The sequence below is a fragment of the Hyla sarda genome, chromosome 2 (assembly GCF_029499605.1).
Source record: "Hyla sarda isolate aHylSar1 chromosome 2, aHylSar1.hap1, whole genome shotgun sequence".
NCBI lineage: Eukaryota > Metazoa > Chordata > Amphibia > Anura > Hylidae > Hyla > Hyla sarda.
Window position 1 is genome coordinate 384807173 of NC_079190.1, and position 24058 is coordinate 384831230.

The following is a 24058-nucleotide window of genomic DNA, read 5'->3' on the forward strand; positions in this document are numbered from 1 at the left end:
TTGCCTGTTCTGTCTCCTTTTAGTTTTGAAAAAAATATATTGTAAAACTTTAACAAATAAAGTTACTGTATATAAAAAAAATTATTTGCATACAACAAATTGACCATACAATTTAGATAAAGTTTTTTTTTTTTTATTAACCCTTTAATTTCAGCAGGATTTGCCTACTAACCATTGTATATGGGGATTACCTGACTCTCAGCAGCTGACTCTTTATCCTTTGTTCTCTCAGAAGACAAGTTTATGCCAGAACAGTCAGGCCCTTTTCATGCAGACATAACTGACTAGAGCATGCATGTATGTAGAACAGTGTTTCCCAACCTAGGTGCCTCCAGCTGTTGCAAAACTACAACTCCCAGCATGCCCGGACAGCCTACGGCTGTCCGGGCATGCTGGAAGTTGTAGTTTTGAAACAGCTGGAGGCACCTAGGTTGGGAAACACTGATCTAGAGGAATAGCTGTAGATGGAACATGCATTTGCCCAACTGATATCTCAGTATGGCTGCTTTTCTTATATGGTTTATCAAAGGCAATCTATGTTCAAAGTGTGTTGCACATTTAGCATTAAGTGTATTAGTGCAGAACGTTAAGCAATGTATATGTTCAGTTCACTATTTCAGTTTGAATTGTTTCTGCAACCGTGTTAGTGAAACTTTTCTATACATGACTTCCTCTTAGACTTCTCCAGAACCTCCTTGGCGCTGGCCTATATAAAGCTGGCTGCCAATGAGGAACTTACATCTAAAAGACAGCAGGTGAGACATCTTGTGTTATAGATTTTATCATACATAGGAAACTACAATCCTCTTATCACCGCAGCAGAAAAAGAAGCAATGTTTTCCTAAATTGAATTCTACCGGATGTCATGATTGTCGTAGGTCATGTTCGCTTACTAATATGTTTCTTTAATCTTATAAAACATTATATCATTTTAGGAGCAACAACATGCCGTCCTTGTGGAGTCTTAGTTGTCTTCTTTTGGTTCTTGGATCCCTACAGATTGTAACGCCTTCTTATTATGGTAATTCACCAATGATTTCCAATTCTGCACAATGTGTTGCTTCTTGTTGTGTCTGTGTCATTCATCATATGTAAATAATAGCAATGCAGTTTGAGCTCTAAAGAAGTAATTTTATTAGAGAAGCAGAGATAGATAGATAGATAGATAGATAGATAGATAGATAGATAGATATGGGATGGATATAGATAGACAGATATGTGATAGATAGATAGATAGATAGATACAGATAGATAGATAGATAGATAGATAGATATGAGATAGATAGATAGATAGATAGATATGGGATGGATATAGATAGACAGATATGAGATAGATAGATAGATAGATAGATACAGATAGATAGATAGATAGATAGATAGATATGGGATAGATAGATAGATGATAGATAGATAGATAGATAGATATGGGATGGATAGATAGATAGATAGATATGGGATGGATATAGATAGATAAATAGATAGATGTTAAATAGATAGATAGATAGATATGGGATGGATATAGATAGATAGATAGATAAATAGATAGATGTTAGATAGATAGATAGATAGATAGATATGGGATAGATAAATATGGGATGGATAGATAGATAGATATGGGATGGATATAGATAGATAGATAAATAGAGAGAGAGAGAGAGAGAGAGAGAGAGATGGGATGGATATAGATAGCCAGATATGAGATAGATACATAGATAGATTTGCAGGATATATAGATATGAGATAGATACATAGATAGATATGGTATGAGATAGATAGATATGAGATGGGTATGAGAGAGAGAGAGAGAGAGATAACAAACAGACGTAGAAACTGCACAACCAAAGTATGAGGATGATGGTGCCAGCAGTGCAAAACAGCCTTGGTCCAGGGCCACTAGATACAAAAAACAGGAGTTCGGATTGCAGCACTCCAAACAATGAGATAGATAGATATGGGATGGATATAGATAGATAAATAGATAGATGTTAGATAGATAGATAGATAGATAGATAGATATGGGATAGATAGATAGATATGGGATGGATATAGATAGATTGATATGGGATGAATATAGATAGATAGATAGATAGATAGATAGATATGGGATGGATATAGATAGATTGATATGGGATGAATATAGATAGATAGATAGATAGATAGATAGATATGGGATGGATATAGATAGATAGAAAGATAGATAGATAGATTGATATGGGATGGATATAGATAGATAGATAGATATGAGATAGATAGATAGATAGATAGATAGAGAGATAGATAGATATGGGATGGATATGGATAGATAGATAGATAGATAGATAGATAGATATGAGATAGATGGATATAGATAGATAAATAGATAGATACAGAAGTCCTAACAAGCAGCAAACCCCCCAAAATGAAAAAATATAAGGTGCACGCCATCATCGGGTTCCTGGTCAGGGAATCCAGCATCAATCCAAAGGAAAGGATCGCAGCACACATGGAAGTTCAGATAAAGTGCAGTGTTTATTGCATCCTCACAACATAATTGACGCATGCTTGAGTAAGGAGGCGAGAGGCCTCAGAAACACTGCACTTTATCTGAACTTCCATGTGTGCTGCGATCCTTTCCTTTGGATAGATAGATAAATAGATAGATAGATAGATAGATAGATAAAACAACCAAATATCATGTGATATATACGGACCATCTTCTTTAAGAGACTATTTTTCAATGTAATTTTGTGTGACCACTTCATAAAAGGTTTTACAAGAGATACTGTATATATTTGGATGTGAGGTATATCTATCTCTTCTGTTCTTTAAATGTTGAACATCAAGTTATATCATTGTCTCGTTTGAACTAAAGTAATGCTGCATTATATATCTATCTTACATATGCAAATAAAACAATGCAACATAATACTGTATGCCCAGACAATGGAAGTATTACTGTTTATACCACAGTCGCTTACATTACTGTTTGTTGCTTATGGGTCTGAATCTAGTAGTGATTTCCTTGCGTTTCTTATGGTATTCACAATATGGTTAGTGGTTAGGTATGTGCGCTTTATCATGGAAAAACTCAGAGAAAAGCCTCTAAGTAGTCTTTGTAAAAATGTGTTGGCTACCAATGGGCTAAACATTGGAGGCTAGCACAGACAGTGTTGGCTTTATCCTCAATATAATGTTTCTTATTTCTACAATCCAGATGGAGTTGAGGAGCTGGATAATAATCTAATTCTCAGCTCAGTCAAGGAAGCAAAGAAGCTGGTAGATACTGCCTACAAGCGGACCCGTGATATGTAAGTCCTGTACACATAAAATATTTAACATCATATCTATCTTATTATATTAAAGGGGTTATCCAGGAAAAAAAAAATTTTTTATATATCAACTGGCTCCAGAAAGTTAAACAGATTTGTAAATTACTTCTATAAAAAAATATTAATCCTTTCAGCACTTATGAGCTGCTGAAGTTGAGTTGTTCTTTTCGGTCTAAGTGCTCTCTATGACACGTGTCTCGGGAACTGCCCAGTTTAGAAGCAAATCCCCATAGCAAACCTCTTCTACTCTGTGCAGATCCCGAGACAAGCAGAGATGTCAGCAGAGAGCACTGTTGCCAGACAGAACTTCAGCAGCTGATAATTATTGGAAGGATTAAGATTTTTTAATAGAAGTAATTTACAAATCTGTTTAACTTTCTGGAGCCAGTTGATAAAAAAAAAAAAAAAAAAAAAATATTTTTTTTCCTGGAATACCCCTTTAAAGCTAAACAATGTATCTAAGCCGAATACTAGAGATGAGCGAACTTACAGTAAATTCGATTAGTCACGAACTTCTCGGCTCGGCAGTTGATGACTTTTCCTGCATAAATTAGTTCAGCTTTCCGGTGCTCCGGTGGGCTGAAAAGGGTGGATACAGTCCTAGCAGACTCTTTCCTAGGACTGTATCCACCTTTTCCAGCCCACCGGAGCACCGGAAAGCTGAACTAATTTATGCAGGAAAAGTCAGCAACTGCCGAGCCGAGAAGTTCGTGACGAATCAAATTTACTGTAAGTTCGCTCATCTCTACCGAATACTCTGTTCACACTACTGTCATGGGTCCTGTTCTTAATAGAGCAATGGCAACGACCCTTATAATAGGGTAGGTCAGCTTCAGTGTTTCAGTGTTTTAAATAGCAAGAATAGACTACAACATGAAGACAGAACAAACAAAAAAAGGTAATATGAACGGAAGTCTATAGATACACAAGATCCCATTGAAAACTCTTCTGTTTTACTTGTTCAAAAGTTGGTTTACGATGTAAAAATCATAAATATAGTATCAGATAGACCAGTGGTCTCCAACCTGGGGACCTCCAGATGTTGCAAAACTACAACTCCCAGCAACTGATATAGACTAATTTTTCATTACAAGTAAGTGTATCCTAAATGGATGTCTTTAAATTAAAGCCTTAAAGAGCGTCTTAGGAAAAGAACGTTGACTCCATCTGATGTCATGACATACTTCAAGCAACCTGTGGCTACAAGCAGAACACACATCCGAGCCGCAGATTACATAGAGACCACCTTTGAACTTCTGACTGAAAAGGTTCGAAGCATCTACAGCCGACCCTTCAACATCTCAGGTACCAAAGAGGAAGGCATCTGGGCGAGGTGACTTAGTCTTAAAGGGGTACTCCGGTGAAAACCTTTTTTCTTTTAAGTCAACTGGAGCCAGAAAGTTAAACATATTTGTAAATTACTTCTATTAAAAAATCTTAATCCTTCCAGTACTTATAAGCTGCTGAATGCTACAGAAGAAATTCCTTTCTTTTTGGAACACTGATGACATCACGAGCACAGTGCTCTCTGCTGACATCTCTGTCCATTTTAGCAACCATGCATAGCAGGTGTATGCTAAGGGCAGCATGGTGGCTCAGTGGTTAGCACTGCTGCCTTGCAGTGCTGGGGCCTTGGGATCAAATCCCACTAAGGACAACAATAAATAAAGGCTTATTACTATTATAATAACATCAGCAAAGAGCACTGTGCTCGTGATGTCATCAGAGAGCATTCCAAAAAGAAAAGAATTTCCTCTGTAGTATTCAGCAGCTAATAAGTACAGGAAGGATTAAGATTTTTTAATAGAAGTAATTTACAAATCTGTTTAACTTTCCGTAGCCAGTTGATTTAAAAGAAAAAGGTTTTCACCGGAGTACCCCTTTAAAGGGGCTTACTGCAGCTCTACTTCCATTCACTGCAGTAACCCAGAACAGCCACTACAGAATGTACGGAGCTGTCTACTTCAGGTTCTGTTCTCAGTGTGTTTGGTCAACCCAGCTGGGGCTAACAGCTGATTAGCAAGTTGCTGCCCGTCAGTACCCCACTGATGACCTAGCGGGAGACTAGGTCATCAATAAATTATGCCTGGAAAACCAGTATAAAGGGGTACTCTGGTGGAAAACTTTTTTTTTTCCCATCAACTAGTGCCAGAAAGTTAAATAGATTTGTAAATTACTTCTATTAAAAATCTTAATCCTTCCAGTACTTATCAGCTGCTGAATACTACAGAGGAAATTATTTTCTTTTTGGAACACAGAGCTCTCTTCTGACATCACGAGCACAGTGCTCTCTGCTGACATCTATGTCCATTTTAGGAAATTTCCAGAGTAGGAGAAAATCCCCATAGCAAACACATGCTGCTCTGGACAATTCCTAAAATGATATAACCTAAACCTATTTGTACTTCATATTTATTGGGGCACATGAGTTACGCTTTTTGCATACTGTAGGTATACAGTTCCTAAAATGGACAGAGATGTCAGCAGAGAGCACTGTACTTGTGATGTCAGCTGAGAGCACTGTGTTCCAAAAAGAAAAGAATTTCCTGTGTAGTATTCAGCAGCTAATAAGTACTGGAAGGATTAAGATTTTTTAATAGAAGTAATTTACAAATCTGTTTAACTTTCTGGCACCAGTTGGTTAAAAAAAAAAAAAAAAGATTTCCACCGGAGTACCCCTTTAACTTCATTCTCACCTGAATGTTCAGCTACTGAATAATATTAGGCTATAATAAAAGGACTGACATATATTAGGTGTTAAGATTAACCATCATCTTATACATCTAGTTGTAGTATTTATTAGAAGTACTGCTGTTTATAATCATAGTATAATGTAGTATAAAGGAGAACTACTGCAAGAGCACCATTTTTATTTTCCAGTTCTCTAAGGCTAGGCTCACATTGCCGTTTGCATCGGACCTGTCCAGGGTCCATTCGCCTCTTTTTTATTTTTTTCTTCACTTTTATGGAGTCCATCGGTGATCTGGTAGTTTTGCAGGTGTTTAGCAGAGAAAAAAAATGGTGCTTGCACAAATTTTTTCTACGCTAAACTTGACGGAACTGCCGACGGAGCTTCACATAATGGAACCCAATGGCAGTGTGAACAAGCCCTTAAATATTTAACATTACATTTCAGTAAACATGCCCAATAATCAGGAACATTTCATTGTATGCCTTGTAGCCAAGAAATTAAAATAATGTTTCTTCACATAAACAGACATTATATAATATTATTATGTGTTCAACAGACCTGCTGACAACCAATCAGATAGACATGTTGCATAAGGTTTCTGGATATGCTTTCCTACATCTTCCAAAAGCTTGTCCCCCAACCCAATACCGTACCTTCACTGGGGAGTGCAACAACAGGTAAGTAGAAGGCCTAATGGCTATGTCCACCTTTAGAACCATTTTTTATTGTTTCAATGCATTAACAATAAAAATTAAGCCTTAAAGAGTAGCTGCAATCAAACTAACTAAACCAAACTAACTCACACTATGTCCCTTAACTACACCTAACATCTGCCTTTAAAAAGCTCTGTTTCTTACTAGTCGTTATGTGAACTGCCAGCAGGAGGATGTGGGCGTGCCCTAGCAGACGCAACGTCACTGAAGCCTGCTGGGGGGACCGCTTCCGCCCTCACTTCATGCTTCAACGAGGAGCAGCAGCGGCCGGGCGGGAGAAGGCGAGACCACTCTCTCACCTGTCTCCAGCCGCACCGCGGCTGTCAACCCTGGTTTCCGCTCACAATCCCTTCCACCGTGAGCCCATAGTGTACATAGCCCAGCTTGTCTTCAGTGTACAGAGCCCTGCTTGTCCTCAGTGTACAGAGCCCTGCTTGTCCTCAGTGCACAGCTCCATGCTTGTCCTCAGTGCACAGAGCTCTGCTTGTCCTCAGTGCACAGAGCCCTGCTTGTCCTCAGTGCACAGAGCCCTGCTTGTCATCAGTGTACAGAGCCCTGCTTGTCCTCAGTGTACAGAGCCCTGCTTGTCCTCAGTGTACAGATCCATGCTTGTCCTCAGTGCACAGAGCTCTGCTTGTCCTCAGTGCACAGAGCCCTGCTTGTCCTCAGTGCACAGAGCCCTGCTTGTCCTCAGTGTACAGAGCCCTGATTGTCCTCAGTGTACAGAGCCCTGCTTGTCCTCAGTGTACAGAGCCCTGCTTGTCCTCAGTGTACAGAGCCCTGCTTGTCCTCAGTGTACAGAGCCCTGCTTGTCCTCAGTGTACAGAGCTCTGCTTGTCCTCAATGCACAGAGCCCTGCTTGTCCTCAATGCACAGAGCCCTGCTTGTCCTCAGTGTACAGAGCCCCGCTTGTCCTCAGTGTACAGAGCCCCGCTTGTCCTCAGTGTACAGAGTCCCGCTTGTCCTCAGTGTACAGAGCCCCGCTTGTCCTCAGTGTACAGAGCTCCGCTTGTCCTCAATGCACAGAGCCCTGCTTGTCCTCAATGCACAGAGCCCTGCTTGTCCTCAGTGTACAGAGCCCCGCTTGTCCTCAGTGTACAGAGCCCCGCTTGTCCTCAGTGTACAGAGCCCCGCTTGTCCTCAGTGTACAGAGCCCCGCTTGTCCTCAGTATACAGAGCCCAGATTGTCCTCAGTGTACAGAGCCCCGCTTGTCCTCAGTGTACAGAGCCCCGCTTGTCCTCAGTGTACAGAGCCCCGCTTGTCCTCAGTGTACAGAGCCCCGCTTGTCCTCAGTGTACAGAGCCCCGCTTGTCCTCAGTGCACAGAGCCCCGCTTGTCCTCAGTGCACAGAGCCCCGCTTGTCCTCAGTGCACAGAGCCCCGCTTGTCCTCCGTGCACAGAGCCCCGCTTGTCCTCAGTGCACAGATCCCTGCTTGTCCTCAATGCACAGAGCTCTGCTTGTCCTCAGTGCACAGAGCTCTGCTTGTCCTCAGTGCACAGAGCTCTGCTTGTCCTCAGTGCACAGAGCCCTGATTGTCCTCAGTGTACAGAGCCCTGCTTGTCCTCAGTGTACAGAGCTCTGCTTGTCCTCAATGCACAGAGCCCTGCTTGTCCTCAATGCACAGAGCCCTGCTTGTCCTCAGTGTACAGAGCCCCGCTTGTCCTCAGTGTACAGAGCCCCGCTTGTCCTCAGTGCACATAGCCCCGCTTGTCCTCAGTGCACGGAGCCCCGCTTGTCCTCAGTGCACGGAGCTCTGCTTGTCCTCAGTGCACGGAGCCCTGCTTGTCCTCAGTGTACAGAGCCCTGCTTGTTCTCAGTGTACAGAGCCCCGCTTGTCCTCAGTGTACAGAGCCCCGCTTGTCCTCAGTGTACAGAGCCCCGATTGTCCTCAGTGTACAGAGCCCCGATTGTCCTCAGTGTACAGAGCCCCGATTGTCCTCAGTGTACAGAGACCCGCTTGTCCTCAGTGTACAGAGACCCGCTTGTCCTCAGTGTACAGAGCCCCGCTTGTCCTCAGTGTACAGAGCCCCGCTTGTCCTCAGTGTACAGAGCCCCGCTTGTCCTCAGTGTACACAGCCCCGCTTGTCCTCAGTGTACAGAGCCCCGATTGTCCTCAGTGTACAGAGCCCCGATTGTCCTCAGTGTACAGAGCCCCGATTGTCCTCAGTGTACAGAGCCCCGATTGTCCTCAGTGTACAGAGCCCCGATTGTCCTCAGTGTACAGAGCCCCGCTTGTCCTCAGTGTACAGAGCCCCGCTTATCCTCAGTGCACATAGCCCCGCTTGTCCTCAGTGTACAGAGCCCCGCTTGTCCTCAGTGTACAGAGCCCCGCTTGTCCTCAGTGTACAGAGCCCCGCTTGTCCTCAGTGTACAGAGCCCCGCTTGTCCTCAGTGCACATAGCCCCGCTTGTCCTCAGTGCACAGAGCCCCGCTTGTCCTCAGTGCACAGAGCCCCGCTTGTCCTCAGTTTACAGAGCCCTGCTTGTCCTCAGTGCACAGATCCCTGCTTGTCCTCAATGCACAGAGCTCTGCTTGTCCTCAGTGCACAGAGCCCTGATTGTCCTCAGTGCACAGAGCCCTGCTTGTCCTCAGTGTACAGAGCTCTGCTTGTCCTCAATGCACAGAGCCCTGCTTGTCCTCAATGCACAGAGCCCCGCTTGTCCTCAGTGTACAGAGCCCCGCTTGTCCTCAGTGTACAGAGCCCCGCTTGTCCTCAGTGCACATAGCCCCGCTTGTCCTCAGTGTACAGAGCCCCTCTTGTCCTCAGTGCACATAGCCCCGCTAGTCCTCAGTGCACGGAGCCCCGCTTGTCCTCAGTGTACGGAGCCCCGCTTGTCCTCAGTGTACGGAGCCCCGCTTGTCCTCAGTGCACAGAGCTCTGCTTGTCCTCAGTGCACAGAGCCCTGCTTGTCCTCAGTGTACAGAGCCCCTCTTGTCCTCAGTGTACAGAGCCCCGCTTGTCCTCAGTGTACAGAGCCCCGATTGTCCTCAGTGTACAGAGACCCGCTTGTCCTCAGTGTACAGAGCCCCGCTTGTCCTCAGTGTACACAGCCCCGCTTGTCCTCAGTGTACACAGCCCCGCTTGTCCTCAGTGTACAGAGCCCCGATTGTCCTCAGTGTACAGAGCCCCGATTGTCCTCAGTGTACAGAGCCCCGATTGTCCTCAGTGTACAGAGCCCCGATTGTCCTCAGTGTACAGAGCCCCGCTTGTCCTCAGTGTACAGAGCCCCGCTTGTCCTCAGTGTACAGAGCCCCGCTTGTCCTCAGTGCACATAGCCCCGCTTGTCCTCAGTGTACAGAGCCCCGCTTGTCCTCAGTTTACAGAGCCCCGCTTGTCCTCAGTGTACAGAGCCCCGCTTGTCCTCAGTGTACAGAGCCCCGCTTGTCCTCAGTGCACAGAGCCCCGCTTGTCCTCAGTGCACAGAGCCCCGCTTGCCCTCAGTGTACAGAGCCCCGCTTGTCCTCAGTGCACAGATCCCCGCTTGTCCTCAATGCACAGAGCTCTGCTTGTCCTCAGTGCACAGAGCCCTGATTGTCCTCAGTGTACAGAGCCCTGCTTGTCCTCAGTGTACAGAGCTCTGCTTGTCCTCAGTGCACAGAGCCCTGCTTGTCCTCAATGCACAGAGCCCTGCTTGTCCTCAGTGTACAGAGCCCCGCTTGTCCTCAGTGTACAGAGCCCCGCTTGTCCTCAGTGTACAGAGCCCCGATTGTCCTCAGTGTACAGAGCCCCGATTGTCCTTAGTGTACAGAGCCCCGATTGTCCTCAGTGTACAGAGCCCCGCTTGTCCTCAATGCACAGAGCCCTGCTTGTCCTCAATGCACAGAGCCCTGCTTGTCCTCAGTGTACAGAGCCCCGCTTGTCCTCAATGCACAGAGCCCCGCTTGTCCTCAGTGTACAGAGCCCCGCTTGTCCTCAGTGTACAGAGCCCCGCTTGTCCTCAGTGTACAGAGTCCCGCTTGTCCTCAGTGTACAGAGCCCCGCTTGTCCTCAGTGTAAAGAGCCCCGCTTGTCCTCAGTGTACAGAGCCCCGCTTGTCCTCAGTGTACAGAGCCCCGATTGTCCTCAGTGTACAGAGCCCCGATTGTCCTCAGTGTACAGAGCCCCGATTGTCCTCAGTGCACAGAGCCCCGCTTGTCCTCAGTGCACAGAGCCCCGCTTGTCCTCAGTGCACAGAGCCCCGCTTGTCCTCAGTGTACAGAGCCCCGCTTGTCCTCAGTGCACATAGCCCCGCTTGTCCTCAGTGTACAGAGCCCCGCTTGTCCTCAGTGTACAGAGCCCCGCTTGTCCTCAGTGTACAGAGCCCCGCTTGTCCTCAGTGCACAGAGCCCCGCTTGTCCTCAGTGCACAGAACCCCGCTTGTCCTCAGTGCACAGAGCCCCGCTTGTCCTCAGGGCACAGAGCCCTGCTTGTCCTCATTGTACAGAGCCCTGCTTGTCCTCAGTGTACAGAGCCCTGCTTGTCCTCAGTGTACAGAGCCCTGCTTGTCCTCAGTGTACAGAGCCCTGCTTGTCCTCAGTGTACAGAGCCCTGCTTGTCCTCAGTGCACAGAGCCCTGCTTGACCTCACTGCACAGAGCCCTGCTTGTCCTCAGTGTACAGAGCCCTGCTTGTCCTCAGTGTACAGAGCCCTGCTTGTCCTCAGTGTACAGAGCCCTGCTTGTCCTCAGTGTACAGAGCCCTGCTTGTCCTCAGTGCACAGAGCCCTGCTTGACCTCACTGCACAGAGCCCTGCTTGTCCTCAGTGTACAGAGCCCTGCTTGTCCTCAGTGTACAGAGCCCTGCTTGTCCTCAGTGTACAGAGCCCTGCTTGTCCTCAGTGTACAGAGTCCTGCTTGTCCTCAGTGCACAGAGCCCTGCTTGTCCTCAGTGCACAGAGCCCTGCTTGTCCTCAGTGCACAGAGCCCTGCTTGTCCTCAGTATACAGAGCCCTGCTTGTCCTCAGTTTACAGAGCCCTGCTTGTCCTCAGTGTACAGAGCCCTGCTTGTCCTCAGTGCACAGAGCCCTGCTTGTCCTCACTGCACAGAGCCCTGCTTGTCCTCGGTGTACAGAGCCCTGCAGGGTATGCGTGTGAGCACAGCGCTCCCGCCTGTCTGATTGACAGGCAGGGAAATGCGCTGAGCTGGTCACATGCTCAGCCAGCGGTCTGCAATTTCAGACTCACTGCCAGGCTGGCATGAATCTGAAATCAATGAAAACGCTTGCAGCCAGGGACTCCTAGGGAGACCCATTGTGGCCACATTTTCAAAATGAAAAAAGACATTAAAAAAAAAAAAAGCTTTATTTTAAATAAAATCCATTTAGAAAGTAGTTTAATACTGAATAAACTTTAACATATAAAAAAAAAAATTTGATGAAAGGTACTCTTTAAATTGTCCTATTGTTTTGGAGCTCCAGCTCCCATGCTTAGTTATGTGTCTCCATGGTAACAAACCCTTTTTGGCCTAACCTTGCAGTCATACACCCCATCTGTCCTCTCCTTCTTTCTAACTTCTGAATGTATATCTATTACTGTGGAGACCCATAGTCCTGCATAGGGGCTGTAGACACAAATGGCCGGAGATGTTTAAACAGAAGCATTTGTTGCTTCAGTTTTCACTTCAGATGCAATATAACAGAGACATATTATCTATGATAGTTCAGTGTACAAGCAGTTAGAGATCAATAACACTACCATTTGTTTCTTTAGGAGATTTCCAAACTTTGGAGTTTCCAATAGACCTTACACACGCTTGCTACCAGCTCAGTATGAAGACGGGAGAGGGCTCCCTCAAGGCTGGACAGAAAATAGTAGGATCAATGGCTTCACCTTACCTCTGGTGAGTATGCAGACTGACCACATCTCAGTGTGATTTAGGATCCGAAATACTTGCACTCCTTCTATGCCCATAGATAATACCAGATTTCCTTCACTCAGAATCCCTGTCAGTTCGTGTAATACAGCATATAATGCTCCTTTATTGAAATCAGTCTTGGAGGTGTGTAAGTCTTTAAGTATTGCAGAAAAAGGAAACCAATGCAACTTTCGGATGTGTCTATAGGAGACATCATGAGATAAATGTTTTGTGGGATTATTTAAAGGGGTATTCCACCCCTAGACATCTTATCCCCTATCCAAAGGATCGGGGATAAGATGTCTGATCGCAGCGGTCCCGCTGCTGTGGACCTCCGCGATCTTGGCTGAGGCACAGTGCCGGATGACTGGTGATGCAGGGCTGAGTCTCGTGACATCACGGCCGCACCCAGCTTGTGACATCACGGCCATGCCCCCTCAATGCAATTCTATGGGAGGGGGTGTGGTGGCTGTCATGCCCCTCCCATAGACTTGCATTGAGGGGCGTGGTCATGACATCAAGAGCCATGATGTCACGAGCCTCCGGCGCTGCACCCTATGCTCTAAACGAATGCCGGGTTCAGCAGGGAGATAGTGGGGTCCCCAGCAGATATCTTATCCCCTATCCTTTGTCTAGGAACAGAGTCCCCCTTAGTATATTTCACATTGATGTTTTTATTTACTTTTGCTGCTCTCCTATGAAGGATTATGTTGTATTGCAGGCAAGGGCTGTCTCCAATGAGATTGTCCGATTCCCAGAAAGAGAACAGACTCTGGACAAACAGCGGTCTCTCATGTTCATGCAGTGGGGACAGTGGATCGATCATGACCTTGATCTGGCACCAGAAACACCATCAAGATCAACCTTCATAAGAGGCCTTGACTGTGATCACAGCTGTGCTCGGGAGCTCCCATGCTTTCCCCTGCGGGTAACTTTGTGTTAATATTTTTATGTATATTAGAGTAAACGAGAATAGACGAAGACAAAGAAGAATACCATTGATGAGGAAAGTGGAAGGATCACGAGTACAGGAAGCAGTTTTGTCGGTTTTACCTGCTAAAACCATGCAATCATTAATAATCCACATTGAAAACCACAATGATTTCTTGTAAGGATGTGTTCACATGTCCGTATTTTGCTGCATATTTTCTGCTGCATTTTGGGAGCAGTTTTCAACCACATTGTGGCTGCTACAGGTTTCTCGAAAGCTCAAAGCTCATTTGGGCCGCAATTATTTGGCCAAACTCCCCATCAGTCAGAGATGCATAATGGTTTCAACAGAGAGTAAGGTGTAAACAGCTGGCAGAAACCTTTCATATTAAAATTCATACCTGATCCTTCTTTATCCCAATAACTGCTATCAGGGGAACATTCGGCTACCACCATACATATAAGAATGGCCCTGCTGAAATCAATGTGAACAAGCAGTGACTTTTAGCACTTTGGTAACATCCCAGGGTTGTTCTTATTTATAACGAAAATGTTGAAAGTACACAGTTAGACTTAAAGGGGGTACTCTGCCCCTAGACATCATTATCCCCTATCCATAAGATGTCTAATTGCGGGGGTCCTGCCACTGAGGACCTCCACGATCTCGACTGCGGCATCCCAGACATCCGGTGCACGGAGCGAACTTCGCTCCGTGCCGGATGACTGGCGATGCAGGGCGGAGGCTAGTGATGTCACGGCCATGCCACGCTCGTGACATCAGGGCCACACCCACTCAATGCAAGTCTATGGGAGGGGGCGTGACGGACGTCATGCCCCCTCCCATAGACTTGCATTGAGGAGGCGTGGCTGTGACATCATGAGGGGGCGTGGCCCTGACATCATGAGCCTCAGGCGCTGCCGCCAATGCTCTAATCGAACGCCGGGTGCAGCAGGTAGATAGCGGGGGTCCCCAGCAGAGGGACCCCATGATCAGACATCTTATTCCTTATGCTTTGGATAGAGAATAAGATGTCTAGGGGCAGGGTACCCCTTCAGTTGTTCTCAGTCTTTATAATGAAGATTTAATTATATTATGTGTTTATATCTGCAGATCCCCCCAAATGACCCTCGTATAACCAACCGCAGTGACTGTATCCCCCTTTTCCGCTCAAGTCCCGCTTTTCAGCAAGGTTCACCTATACGTGAACAGATGAATATCCTCACGTCATACATTGATGCCAGTCAAGTATATGGCAGCACTAATGAATTGGCCAGAAGACTGCGTGACAACACCAATCAGCTGGGTCTCATGGATGTTAACAAAAACTTTACCGACAATAGACGTCCCTACCTCCCTTTTAGTACAAATGGCAAAGAAGAAGATTTCTGTTTGCAGACTAACATGACTTCTGGTCTCCCGTGCTTCTTAGCTGGTAAGTAATGTGATTTACAGATATAGGGGGAGATTTATCAAGGGATTTAGAGCTTACAAAAGTTGCATCAAAAGTCGAATGTGCACCTAAGCAAATTTATGTGTGACTTTTGGCTGTAAGCAAAAAGCTACAAAAGAGCGTACCAAAGTGAATTTCATTTTTCACTTTGCAGTGGTCAGGGATTTATCAAGTGTGAAAGTCACACAAAAAATCGCAACACCTCAAAAACTCAGTAAATGTAAGCCTGCTCGGACCTGGCTTACAAAGCGGCTTTGGAGAGCAAATTTTTATATTTCCCGCTGGCAGCCATGATCACAGCTCCAGCGGGAAATATGATATAACAACTGTACAAAGGAGCCCGGCATGGCATCACTCTGCAGCCGCTCGGGCTCCGTCATATTTTCTCCCCACAACCCTAACTTAATGACGAGGACACTGATTTACATCCCCCCTTCCCCCCCCCCCCCCCCCCCCCGCCCGCCCACGCTGGACATCTCCCATCTGTCTTCTAACTGTTGCAAGACTTCAAATCCCAGCATGCCCTTACAGTAGTCTTGTAGTAGGTAGCATGCGAAAGATGTGCGGGTGGGCGGGAGACAAGCGGGGGGATGTAAAACATTTAAAACTACAAATATTTAACATTTTGGTCCAGTAGATAACAGACATTGGGTTATTTTGCATTCAGAGAATACACTGCGTTGTTTTCCTCAGGTGATGGTCGCGTCAGTGAGCAGCCTGGTTTAACTGCATTTCACACACTCTTTGTCCGAGAACACAACCGCATAGCTACCGCGTTATGTAGGATGAATCCACGCTGGAATGGAGAGACACTTTTCCAAGAAACTAGAAAAATTATTGGTGCCATTACACAGGTGAGGTATTCTGTATAACCCCCTCCAAAATGCTGCAGTCCTGTTGTGCTAAATCTCCAACTCCGTGGGGGAGATTTATCAAAACCTGTCCAGAGGAACCAATCAGATTTCTTCTTTCATTTTGCCAAGGCCTTGATAAAAATGAATATTAGAAATCCATAAAATAATTGAGGTAGGTGAAAAAATGTGAGGAAAAATAGGGAAATAAAAACACAAACGAAACACCGACGCGTTTCGACTTAACAACAAGTCTTCGTTTGTGTTTTTAATTCCCTATTTTTCCTCATATTTTTTCACCTACCTCAACTATTTTATGGATTTCTAATAAAGTTGGATTTTACTATACCCCATTGGGACCCGGATATCCTGTTCTACGTCTGGAATTGTTTCACCTGGAGACCCAGTGTCTTTCCGAGCTTCTTAGCTGACCTGATGCTGCTGTGTGTGCCGTTTACGTAGGAGGGGTGAGCTGGTCTATATTATCCTTTCTTTTAAAAATGAAACAAGCAATCTGATTGGTTGCTATGGGCAACTCAGCAACTTTCCCTCTGGACAAGTTGTGATAAATCTCCCCCATATCTTTAATGGCAATTCCTGTTGGTAGAAAAAATATGTACAATGCAAAGTAAATGCTATCAAAGGTAAGTCAATTAGCGGTACCTTAAACAAGATACCCACAGAGGGTTAAGCCACCCTATGCCAACAGTACCCACCGCCAAGGACTTTAAACCAGAGTTTGGGGCTGGGTGTTACTATTTAGTCCCAATAATTAGAAAAAAAAAATTATAGAATAGTCATGTAAATCATATACACACAGAATACAGTTCTCGCAGCTGGGCCCCCCACGATCTCTGTGCAGCAACTGGCATTCATTTAGAACGCTGAGTGTGGGCAGCGGGGGTTGTGGCATCACGGCCACGCCCCCTCGTGATGCCACAACCCTCAATGCAAGTCTATGAGAGGGGGCATGGCGGCCGCCATGCCCCCTCCCATAGACTTGCATTGAGGGGGTGTAGCCGTGACGATACAACTTTGCCACCCGCTCCAAGCGTTCAGAACAAAATGTTCCTAGTGCTGGGGCAGCGGAGTACCCCTTTAATAGCAATAGTCACTCTCTGTGACAACAATTTGCACACAACTTTTTATACCGTGCCATTCTTACTCATACTCTCCCCTTAATAATATGCTTGTGAGCTAGTCTATTATATTTTAATGTTTTTATAATTATGCATAGAAGTCATCTTAAGATATGTTTTTTTTTTCTTTAATAATGGAAAGTACAACAAATTAATTATTATATTTCATCTTCCTTTTATCATTTTTATAGAAAATAAATTATAAAGATTGGCTTCCCCTGCTGTTGGGTTCTTCCATGTCTAGGATGGTTCCTCCATACTCTAACTATAATGAAACAGTCAACCCAGGAGCATCTAATGTGTTCAGCTTGGTCTTCCGTATGGGTCACACAATGATCCAGCCATTTATTTATCGCCTGCTGGATGGTTACAAGACCTCAAGGAACTTTCCTCCAGTCCCTCTGCACCTTACATTCTTCAACACATGGAGAGTTGTGAGAGAAGGTAAATTCATAGACTGGCATTAGTTTTTAGTTTAAATTCTTAAAGGGGTATTCCGGTGAAATTTTTATTTTTTTAAATCAACTGGCTCCAGAAAGTTAAACAGATTTGTAAATGACTTCTATTTAAAAATCTTAATCCTTCCAGTACTTATCAGCTGCTGTATACGACACAGGAAGTTCTTTTCTTTTTAAATGTATTTTCTGTCTGACCACAGTGCTCTCTGCTGACACCTCTGTCAGGAACTGTCCAAAGCAGGAGCAAATCCTCATAGCAAACCTCTCCTTCTCTGGACAGTTCCTGCCATGGACAGAGGTGTCAGCAGAGAGCACTGTGGTCAGACAGAAAAATGTAAACAGAAAATAACTTTCTGTGGAACATACAGCAGCTGATAAGTACTGGAAGGGTTAAGATTTTAAAATATAACTAATTTACTGTTTAATTTATCTGTTTATCTTTCTGGCACCAGTTGATTTAAAAAAAATAATAATTCACTGGAGTACCCCTTTAATGATTTCCAGCTATAGTCCTATATTGTCTGTTGTTTTAGCCTATTTTATTTGAATAGTTGAAGTACCCATAATGACAACTTATAATTTGTTCACAGGACAGGTGATAAGTGTCAGATCTGTGGGTGGTCTGACTATTGGGATCCCCATTAATCACATTAATGGGGGGGTCCTGATTACCTCTGTTTGAATGGAACACGGAATGAGTATGTGCACTGCTGTTCCATCCAAAATCTGAAGACAGTGCTGGGTAGAGTGGTAGGATCTCCACCGATCAGACACTTTTCATCTATCCTGTTTATGGAAAAAGCCTTTAAATATCCTAGGGTTTACACATGTAGAATAAAATAATGAAAAGTTTCAAAACATGCTACACAACAATAAAAAAAAAGTGTTTAAAGATTTTTTTTCTACACAAAGGTAGAAACGTATATCCATAAATATGGAATTTTTTCCTTTTGACTCCAATCACATAAAATTATATTGTTTATATTTTTTGAAGTTTGAAAAGAATAGCTGAGTACACTTTTGAGTACTTTGAATAAGATATCCAGACCTGCCGAATGTATGCCAAAGTTACATATGCTATATAAAACTGCACAACCTTTGCTAATGTCTAGTTTACCATCTATCTAACATAATTTAAAAACTTAATATGAAGCTAACAATATATAATGCTTCACATATACAACTTTCTTTGTTACTACAGGAGGCATTGACCCTCTTCTTCGAGGCCTCATGGCAAATCAAGCCAAGTTGAACAGGCAAAACCAGATTTTGGTTGATGAACTCCGAGAACATCTCTTTGAGTTGTTCAAACGTCTTGGCCTTGATTTGGGAGCCATCAATATGCAGCGTGGGCGGGATCATGGATTACCAGGTAATGCTTCTGGCATTAGCTAAAATTGACTTCTCAAATAATTATAATAATTTATTTTAATGTTATGTTATCTACCTGCATTATTTCAATAGGGTACAATGCATGGAGAAGATTTTGTGGACTGTCCGAGCCCCGCAATGTGGCTGATTTAGCAGGAGTTCTCAAAAACAGGCCACTAGCAGAGAAATTCATGTCTCTTTATGGCACCCCGCAAAATATTGACATCTGGACGGGAGCTGTTGCCGAACCTCTGCTGCCGTATGCAAGAGTAGGGGAACTGTTAGCGTGTTTAATCGGGAACCAGTTCCGCAGAACCCGTGATGGAGACAGGTGAGTAGATACTCCATTTCCACATGTAGACAGCAGGTTGATACAGTGGGGCAAAAAAAATATTTAGTCAGCCACCAATTGTGCAAGTTCTCACACTTAAAAAGATGAGAGACCTGTAATTTTCATCATAGGTATACCTCAACTATGAGAGACATAATGAGAAAAAAAATCCATAAAATCACATTGTCTGATTTTTAAAGAATTTATTTGCAAATTATGGTGGAAAATAAGTATTTGGTCACCTACAAACAAGCAAGATTTCTGGCTCTCACAGACCTGTAACTTCTATAAAAGTATAAGTATAAAAGACCTGTTCACAACCTCAAAGAGTCACACTCCAAACTCCACTATGGCCAAGACCAAAGAGCTGTCAAAGGACACCAGAAACAAAACTGAAAACCTGCACAAAGATGGGAAGACTGAATCCGCAATAGGCAAGCAGCTTGGTGTGAAGAAATCAACTGTGGGAGCAATTATTAGAAAATGGAAGACATACAAGACCACTGAAAATCTCCCTCGATCTGGGGCTCCACGCAAGATCTCACCCTGTGGTGTCAAAATGATCACAAGAACGGTGAGCAAAAATCCCAGAACCACACAGGGGGAACTAGTGAATGACCTGCAGAGAACTAGGACCAAAGTAACAAAGGCTACCATCAGTAACACACTACGCCGCCAGGGACTCAAATCATGCAGTGCCAGACGTGTCCCCCTGCTTAAGCCAGTGCATGTCCAGGCCTGTCTGAAGTTTGTTAGAGAGCATTTGGATGATCCAGAAGAGGATTGGGAGAATGTCATATGGTCAGATGAAACCAAAGTAGAACTTTTTGGTAAAAACTCAACCCGTCGTGTTTGGAGGAGAAAGAATGCTGAGTTGCATCCAAAGAACACCATACCTACTGTGAAACATGGGGGTGAAAACATCATGCTTTGGGGCTGTTTTTCTGCTAAGGGACCACAATGAATAATCTGTGTAAAGGAAAGAATTAATGGGGCCATGTATCGTGCGATTTTGAGCGAAAACCTCCTTCCATCAGCAAGGGCATTGAAGATGAAACGTTGCTAGGTCTTCCAGCATGACAATGATCCCAAACACAGCCTGGGCAATAAGAAGCATTTTCCAGGTCCTGGAGTGCCCTAGCCAGTCTCCAGATCTCAACCCCATAGAAAACCTTTGAAGGGAGTTGAAAGTCTGTGTAGCCCAGCGACAGCCCCAAAACATCACTGCTCTAGAGGAGATCTGCATGGAGGAATGGGCCAAAATACCAACAACAGTGTGTGAAAACTTTATGAAGACTTACAGAAACATTTGACCTCTGTCATTGCCAACAAAGGGATATAACAAAGTATTGAGATGAACTTTTGTTATTGATCAAATACTTGTTTTTCCACCATAATTTGCAAATAAATTATGAAAAAATCAGACAATGTGATTTTATGGATTTTTTTTCTCATTATGTCTCTCATAGTTGAGGTATACCTATGATGAAAATTACAGGCCTCTCTCATCGTTTTAAGTGGGAGAACTTGCACAATTGGTGGCTGACTAAATACTATTTTTCCCATTGTATAAGGGGTGCAGAGCTAGCAGTTGCATCTGAGCCCTGTTGTCTCAGGGGGTCTAAAAGCCACTGATGTGTCGAAACCTCTACATTAATTTGTTACATCTTATGTGCTTTCCATTAAAACCAACATATAAAGTGCCAATCATTAGTAAATTCCTCCCTGCTATGTTAGAACACTATGATATTTGGATGTTGTAATGTTTTTCACAATATTTTTGCATTATTTGAATGTAGCGGTAGATGAGCTGATCATTGTCATACATTTTTCTATCAGATTTTACTATGAAAAGCCATCAGAGTTCACAATAGCTCAGAGGAATGCCATAAACAGAGTGACAATGTCTCGAATCATCTGTGATAACACAGGAATCACTGAAGTTCCTCGAAATGTGTTTGTAGCAAATACCTACCCAAGAAATTTTGTAAGATGCTCCCAGATTTCTGCTTTTGACCTCAGCCCCTGGAGGAAAAGGAAGAGCGGGTCAGGTATGAGCTTCAGTAGAGATGTCATATTGTATAAGTGCCAATAACCCTCCAATTACACAGGCCTTTACTCATATTTTTGTTCCTGATGCATACACTGAATGTGTCCATAGCCATCCATTGTTTTATAGAGGCCAAATAATGTCTTCTATGTCTCCATCTGGCTGATATATGTCAATACAAAAAAGGTATGGAATAGCATAGTAGACTACACTATTCCATCCTGCAGAGCCAAGTAAAAAAAAAATGTATATGTGAAATAGGGACAAGCATCTGAAATAGTCACAGGCATCTCTTATATGTATATGTTATCACCTCTATAATAGCTTTTTATATTGCCTTTGAGCGCTTAACAATGGAATCCATCACCCATTAGCTATAAGTGAATTTACAGATGTGGTTTAGCAGACATCTCCTGGAAGATATCCCAAAGTATCCATAAAGGGATACTTATATTAATGGATGCCAATGCTAGACATGTGTCGGTGTCTCTTTTTAACACGTATGACAGGAGCTTTTTTTTTTAGCATGTGTGATATGTGAATAATAAACATGATGTCAACAAAGCCATGAAGGGATTTTTCCACTACTATATATATATAGATCTGCTTATGGGGACAGTTAAAGTAATAAACAAAAAAATCCCTTTACAGATATTGTTTGTCTTCTAGTTCTTAATGAGCTATCCCAAGGTCAACAGTAACCCCCTATCCACAGGATAGCTAACAGCAAGATGATTGCGTGGGTCCAAACTGCTGGGAAGAATGGAGTAAGATTGTCCCCTAAATGAATGGAGCGGTCAGTGCTCTGGTCATTTTTTATGGAGCTTCCAAACATTGCCAAACAAGTTAAAGGGGTACTCCGCTGCTCAGCGTTTGGATTTTTATATATATCAACTGGCTCCAGAAAGTTAAACAGATTTGTAAATTACTTCTATTAAAAAATCTTAATCCTTTCAGTACTTATGAGCTGCTGAAGTTGAGTTGTTCTTTTCTGTCTAAGTGCTCTCTGATGACACCTGTCTCGGGAACCACCCAGTTTAGAAGCAAATCCCCATAGCAAACCTCTTCTACGATTTTTAATAGAAGTAATTTACAAATCTGTTTAATTTTCTGGAGCCAGTTGATATAAAAAAAAAAAAAAAAAGTTTTCTCCTGGAATACCCCTTTAAGTGCTTGGCAATGTTCGGAAGCACCATAAAGAATGAGTGAAGTGCGGACCAGCCATGCGCACTGATATGTAATTCATTCAGGAGACAATTGACCTCCGATCTTGTGATTGGTCCCCTGTGTATTGGGATATACTTCGGATAACTCCTTTCTCCCCACATTAGGTTACTATATACATATTCTAGTCAAATTGCCTGCTCATTTACCAAGTGACAGTGACCTGGTTTACTTCCACAGACACATCCTCATATTTCCCAAATGACAAACTATTTCTCATGGGTTAATGGTTTACAGATTTCTGTGTCATTAATATGTTATACATTTATATCTCGTGTGTTCTGTGAAAATGTAACTTTGTTATTTTGTGTTCATCATTTTGTTTTCTAGAAGTTGAAGATCCTGAAGAATAAAGGAGTCAAAAATGGGATTCTGGTCTATTTGATGTATCCCGTAAACATGCCATGTTATATACAAGAGAATGTGATCCTGGAGAAGGCTGCCGAGCGTTATTCATAAAGCTGCTGTAATATGCTACACGACAACAGTCTGTACTGAGCTGTGCTTGTAAAGTGTGAGATCTGGACTTAGGATGGGGTGTAACATTTTAATATACTGCCTGTGCTCCCTCTGCCAGTGACCAAAGATCACAGAAAAATTCACACTGCTTTTCATTCATTCAAGAATATTCACACTTGTATTTTAAAATTGTAATAAATACAATTTAAAAGCACAAGTGATTCATTATTTTTTTAAATTATATTCTCTTCAAGTGCGTACATAGAACTCCTAGGGCGCAGAGCCAAGGTGTGCCCCCACCACCTAATGACAGATAAGTGCAACAAAAGATGCAATAATTAAAGGGGTTAAATGTCCCTCTGAACATTAAGGGCATTTCCACAGGATAAGCCATAAATGTGCCCTAGATGTGGCTCCCACTTCTGTTTTAAGATCAAGAGCTCTCCGGCCTCGACTGGCCCGCTTGTGGCTGCCAGAGGTGGTCAAGAAGCCAAAAACAGCCAAGGCATCTGTATTATGTGATCTGTATAAATCCCTGTGCTATGGTGTATATGGGAGTTCCCAGAATCCCAGAGAGTCGACCAGTAACACGGAAAAGGCCCTGCAGCTTGCTGGGACTTGTAGTTATTGTAATAGCCATTAGTTCAGTCACGCAGACTAGAATAGACTTGATCAGTGTCTTGACTTTAGTAGAGACAGCAGATATAGATGAGATGACTTACTGACAATGTGGCTGGTGTGCTTGCTTTATGGCCTACAGGTGTGCTGGACACAGGATCTGTGATGTCTATGCTTTGCTGTCCTCAGCAGGAGTGATGGTGTAAGAGATTGTAATGGCCGCCCCTCTTATAAAGGGGATTGAGCCAGAAGCCCATTGGTCAAGCTGCAGGTCACCTGGTTAGCTGTTGCTCTCTGGGTAGCATAACACATCATGTGAACACATTGTCCTTAAAGGTCCTTAATACATAACACACATAACACTATACGTTATATATATCACTATGGGGGAGACGCTGCAGGAGAGCCCCTAGGACACAGAGGGACTCAACCTGACAGGACCTAAGTACTGTATGGGACTATATCCCGTACTGAGACATCACAAGTACACCCCTTAAAAGGCGAGGATAATAGCACCATGTAGAGGACCTACATAGAGGTGCTGGATAGGGGAAAGCCACCAACTTGTTATTCCCTTCAAAAAGGAGATTTATCACACCTTGTGCAGTGGAGCAGTTTTCTATCATAAC

The 24058-nt window shown here is 43.7% G+C and overlaps 1 protein-coding gene and 1 long non-coding RNA gene across 2 annotated transcripts in view; one reads left to right on the top strand and one right to left on the bottom strand.

The window, feature by feature from the left end:
- Positions 1-16227, bottom strand: part of LOC130356698 (uncharacterized) — a 74046-nt gene extending 57819 nt beyond the window's left edge. The window contains exons 1-2 of the long non-coding RNA XR_008888968.1: positions 16129-16227; positions 13879-13952 (exon numbers count right to left, since the gene is read on the bottom strand). This is a non-coding gene — a long non-coding RNA (uncharacterized LOC130356698). The remainder of the gene's footprint in view (positions 1-13878; positions 13953-16128) is intronic.
- LOC130356697 (myeloperoxidase-like) lies at positions 941-23005 on the top strand. Its single transcript, XM_056558567.1, has 13 exons — positions 941-1021; positions 3194-3287; positions 4438-4613; positions 6557-6677; positions 12403-12532; positions 13269-13475; positions 14589-14910; positions 15622-15782; positions 17110-17362; positions 18578-18748; positions 18841-19078; positions 20918-21129; positions 22683-23005. Exons 1-13 carry the CDS (start codon positions 946-948, stop codon positions 22703-22705), a joined length of 2184 nt encoding a protein of 727 aa, XP_056414542.1. The 5' UTR covers positions 941-945; the 3' UTR covers positions 22706-23005.
- The last annotated feature ends 1053 nt before the right edge of the window (positions 23006-24058 follow it).